The sequence below is a fragment of the Entamoeba nuttalli genome, assembly GCF_000257125.1.
Source record: "Entamoeba nuttalli P19 unplaced genomic scaffold asmbl_5955, whole genome shotgun sequence".
In the NCBI taxonomy this organism is placed as follows: Eukaryota; Evosea; order Mastigamoebida; family Endamoebidae; genus Entamoeba; species Entamoeba nuttalli.
In genome coordinates this window covers 1-4,479 of record NW_008577791.1, presented here as the reverse complement: position 1 = coordinate 4,479, position 4,479 = coordinate 1, and the positions used below count along the sequence as shown (strand labels likewise).

The following is a 4,479-nucleotide window of genomic DNA, read 5'->3' as shown; positions in this document are numbered from 1 at the left end:
GATAAATACAATATAGTAGAATGTGTTCTAGTGTAACTATCTTGTCTTTACAAAGTTTTTAATTTTCTATGCCTACAAAGGATCTTAATATACTAAAAAAATATAAAATAAATTGAAAACAAAAAAATGAAAGATAGAGGAGAAATTATTTTTAGTTTTGAAACATTAATTCCAAATACTTTTTATCTGCAAGTTCATTAAATTCTTGATAAATAATATCTGAGTCATATACAACTTGAGCAGGAATTTTTTTATGCATGTCTTGTAAAAACTCAACCATTCCATCAAATCCCTTTTGTTTCTCAACTATTTGATCACCATTTTTAAGGATAATAGCACTACAAATAAAATAATACAATTTTCTTTCTGGATAAGCGAAAATACGGTCCCAAACATTAAGACAATCACGTGAACTAAAATCACGTTTAAACAATAATACAATCCATCTATAACAAAATAAATAATTTACATTATTTCTTATAAAATAATCATATAAAGATGGATTTACAAATTTAATAATCCATCCAACTTCTTCAAAATTTTGTACTTCATGATTTGTTCTTGGTTTATAAAATTGTTCCATCATATCCATAACTGATTTAAATAACCAAAATACTTCTGATTCATCTAATGTAATTTCCATAATTAAACTACAAATATCATTCATTCCTTGACCATATCCAATTCTCCAATTATATAACGCATATGTTCTTAACACATCACGTAACATTACAACATTTTTTTCATTGAAAAATTTCTCATGTTTATTATCAGTTCTTCTAACATCTTTGTCTATTTGTTCTAATGTTTGTCTCATTGTTACCCAATTTGTTAATTGTTCAGGAATGAAATTTTCCCATTGAGTTTTAATCATAAAATATTCTTTTCTTCTTTTTTGATCAAGTTCCTCTCGTTGTTTAGTTGTCATATCAAATCGATAATATCCTAAAACAAGTTTCCATACAAATGTACGTGCATCAGGTTGTAACCCACTAAAATATGTTGATTTTCTAATATCCTCTTGTGCTGAAATTTCAAAACTACCATCTTCATTTGCTAATGAAAGAATTGTCTTAAGATCAATAGGAGTAATTTGAGATAAATCAATTGGAGAAGAACTTAAAATATCAGCAACTTTTTCTAACCGTTTATGAACAATAAAAACATTTTGTTGTCCATCTTTTCTATATTAAATAAATATTCAAATTATTTATAATGAATCATATTTAAAAACAATTGAACAAACGGTACTATTGTAAATCCATTTTCTATAATAACATTAAGAAAAAAATAAACATTAAATTCACTGTCTTTTGGAAAGAAGAATGAAGGAAGATGTTTTTCTATAGTAGAAAAATTAATTGTATCAAAATTATTAATAGGAGATGAAATACAAAGTCCAGATATATCATCGATACTAAAAGTAATACTAAATGTATTGTTTTTTGATCTTGACTTTCCATCTAATGATATAGAAGACCTAAATTGGAACGTTAAAATATTCATATTAACTGAAATTTTTATATTTCCATCAATCATTGATCTATCTTCATTTTGAACATACACATGAGGTATAATTGTAATTGTTTTTTCATTACTTTCTTTTGGTTCTCTTGGAGTATTTGGTGACTTACTTTTAAACATTCCAAAATTAATCTTCAATTTCGTTTGACTTCTTTTTTTGTTGTTGAATTTTCTTTTTTCTTCTTTTTTTCATTTTTACTATATGTTTAATTTTATTTTATTATTTATATAGTTTTTTTATTTTATGCTTCTGTTATAATATTATTTATTATATTTACTACTTTATTTTAAAAAATCTAAAAAATTTGATAAACACAAAAATTTTTGATAAATCAAATAACAAAAAATTTATCAAAATCTTAAAAAATTAATGGAAAATTGGGGTGAATTAATAGATAATGAAATCAATAGTAATGGATGGGAAATATTTCCTAATGTCCAAGAATGTAAAGAAGCAAGATATAAAAATACTGAAACTACTGTTGTTGATGTTCAATTTTCTATGACTTTAAAAGGATGTAGTATATATACTTTTTTAAATAATCCAATAATAATTACAAAATGGTATCCATTTCTTCATAGCGTAGAAAAAAGAGGTGATGAATATATTGGAATGATATTAAGTCCATTAGCACAAACATTTGTACCATATAAATTTAATTTTTTTGCATCAGTTAATAATACGTCATTTACTGTAGTACTTCAAGGTGTTCCAAAAATATTGATAATTTTAAAAGAAATGGGAAATGAATGTATTACTCATATTTTATATTATCAAAACGCTCAACCAATTCAGTTGTTGTCTTCATGTTTATTGATTTTTAAATGTTTGTCTGCTGCTCTTTCAGGGATTGAAGAATATAGAATATTAGTATCAATGGAACATGCTTGTTATCCTCGTTATACTTCACCTCCACTAAGTCGTTATATTCATGAAAGTCAACGTGTAAGAATAACTGCCAATGAAGAAGGAAATGAAATGTTTATTCAAGCAGATATTAAAGTGCCTTTACGTCCACAAACATTTTATGATCTTGTTACAACAAAAAATGGATTAATGAGCATTATATCAGAAAATATAGGAATTAAAGATGGTCCTATCCTTTCTTACAGACATCTTCAATTCAGTCCATTAGTACAACCATCTATTTCAATGGATATAGTACAAGGTTCTCGTATTACACCTGATTGGATGGCTTTAATATTTAAAACAACACAATACCCTGGTTGTCTCCATGAACATCATAGTCTAATAGAATTTAAAGAGAGTGTTATTTCTTTTAGGCATTGTGATGACGATGATACCAGAGTTCGTTTTAGCATTCTTTTAAATCTCCCAATCATACACTCTTTTCCACTTCCTTTAAGAGAAAAGTTTTTATCAAATTTAGTTGCACCAACATTATATTATTTTGCTACAATTGCTTCACCATCTTTATTAACACCTCCAAAAGTTTTTCCAACAGATCCTAATTTACCAGAAATGATTACAATTGAAAGTATGTCTTCATTATTACTTAATGCAATTACATTATCTAAAACAAAACAAAAACAAGTTACAACCTTAACTTCATTACCTGATTCCATTCTTTTAAAGATTTTCAGTTACCTTAGAATAGACTCTATTCGTAATGTGCAATTATTATGCAAATCTTTTTTCTCTCTTATAAATGGTAGTTTAGCAGTAGAAACATGGAAAGGAATTTATCATTCAACTTGTTATTATAACGGTCGTTTACATCCAGAAGAAACTAAAGAAAATTTAATGAATGTTGCAAAGATTCAAGCTTTATGGAGAACAACCGAATTTAAACCAACAGTACAACAGTTTGGAGAAAAAGCAATCACTGCCATTGATATTAATGGTTCTATCTTTATAGGAAATGAAGATGGAGAAAGCCAAGAAATTATAAAAGAAAAATATACACAAAAAAAATATAAAAAGTCATTATCTTCAGTTTGTGGGATCAAACGAATTGGAAGAACTACATACATTGGATATGGAGATGGAAAAATATCAATTATTGGTGAAAATAAAGAAGAAACTAAAATTGTAAAAAGCCATACGAAAATGGATTTTTCATTAGATGGTAGATATTGTTATGGATGGGGTAAATCAATTTCTGTTATTGAATTAGAATCTGGAAGCATTGTTAATGAATATGAACCACATATGGCAACTATTACACAAGTTAAAGAAATGAAAAATTTATTAATTTCAAGTAGTTTAGATAAAACTATTAAAGTTTTTGATAGAAGAAGTAATGCTATAACTATGGATTTAAAAGGCCATAGTAATGCAGTTAAAGGATTTGATGTTACTGGAGAATGGCAAATTATTTCTTGTGGTGATGAAAAAGCTTCTATTGCTTGGGATATTAGAACTGGAAAAATGCTATGCAAGTCTGATCTTGCTGTTATTCCAACTTGTATGGCAACATTTAATAGAAAAGTTATTTGTTGTGGTACTAATGGTCAAGTCGTATTACAATGGAATAAAATAACTTTAGGTGACAGAAGGTATATATTTAAAGTTCCTAATATTCCTACATCAGTATCTCTTGATGATGATATTGTTGTTGTTGGTACAAGTAATGGGCTAATTTATTTAGCCCCTATTTAGATCTTTATTTTAGCTTTCCTCAATTGTTATCTTGCATATTTCTTTTTCAATATTAAATGGCAGTACTTTAATTTTGAAGGTGTATAAAAAGTTAATACTTTTATGGTTTATCAAAAGAAGTTAATTCTTTTGGTAATAAAATTGTCTTATTCAATTGATTTCTTTTCATTTTAATTATTTTTATTCTTAATAAGTTTTTCTTTTTCAAAACACTTTTCTTTTAAGTAAAAAAGTGATATGTTTTTAGATATATTAGTATTTGTATAAATAAAGATATATATTATGTGTATTAAGGGTGTATGTAATATATAGACTGAGTAAAAATGAATTGA

General features: G+C 26.1%; 2 protein-coding genes across 2 annotated transcripts; one reads left to right on the top strand and one right to left on the bottom strand.

The window, feature by feature from the left end:
* Positions 1-151: 151 nt before the first annotated feature.
* Positions 152-1,644, bottom strand: ENU1_143900 (TBC domain containing protein; the record flags this gene model as incomplete). Its single annotated transcript, XM_008860409.1, has 2 exons — positions 152-1,184; positions 1,247-1,644. The coding sequence occupies 2 exons, from the start codon at positions 1,642-1,644 to the stop codon at positions 152-154; spliced, it is 1,431 nt and encodes a 476-aa protein (XP_008858631.1).
* A 250-nt stretch (positions 1,645-1,894) lies between these two features.
* Positions 1,895-4,147, top strand: ENU1_143890 (F-box/WD domain containing protein; the record flags this gene model as incomplete). Its single annotated transcript, XM_008860408.1, has 1 exon — positions 1,895-4,147. One exon carries the CDS (start codon positions 1,895-1,897, stop codon positions 4,145-4,147), a length of 2,253 nt encoding a protein of 750 aa, XP_008858630.1.
* Positions 4,148-4,479: the final 332 nt, after the last annotated feature.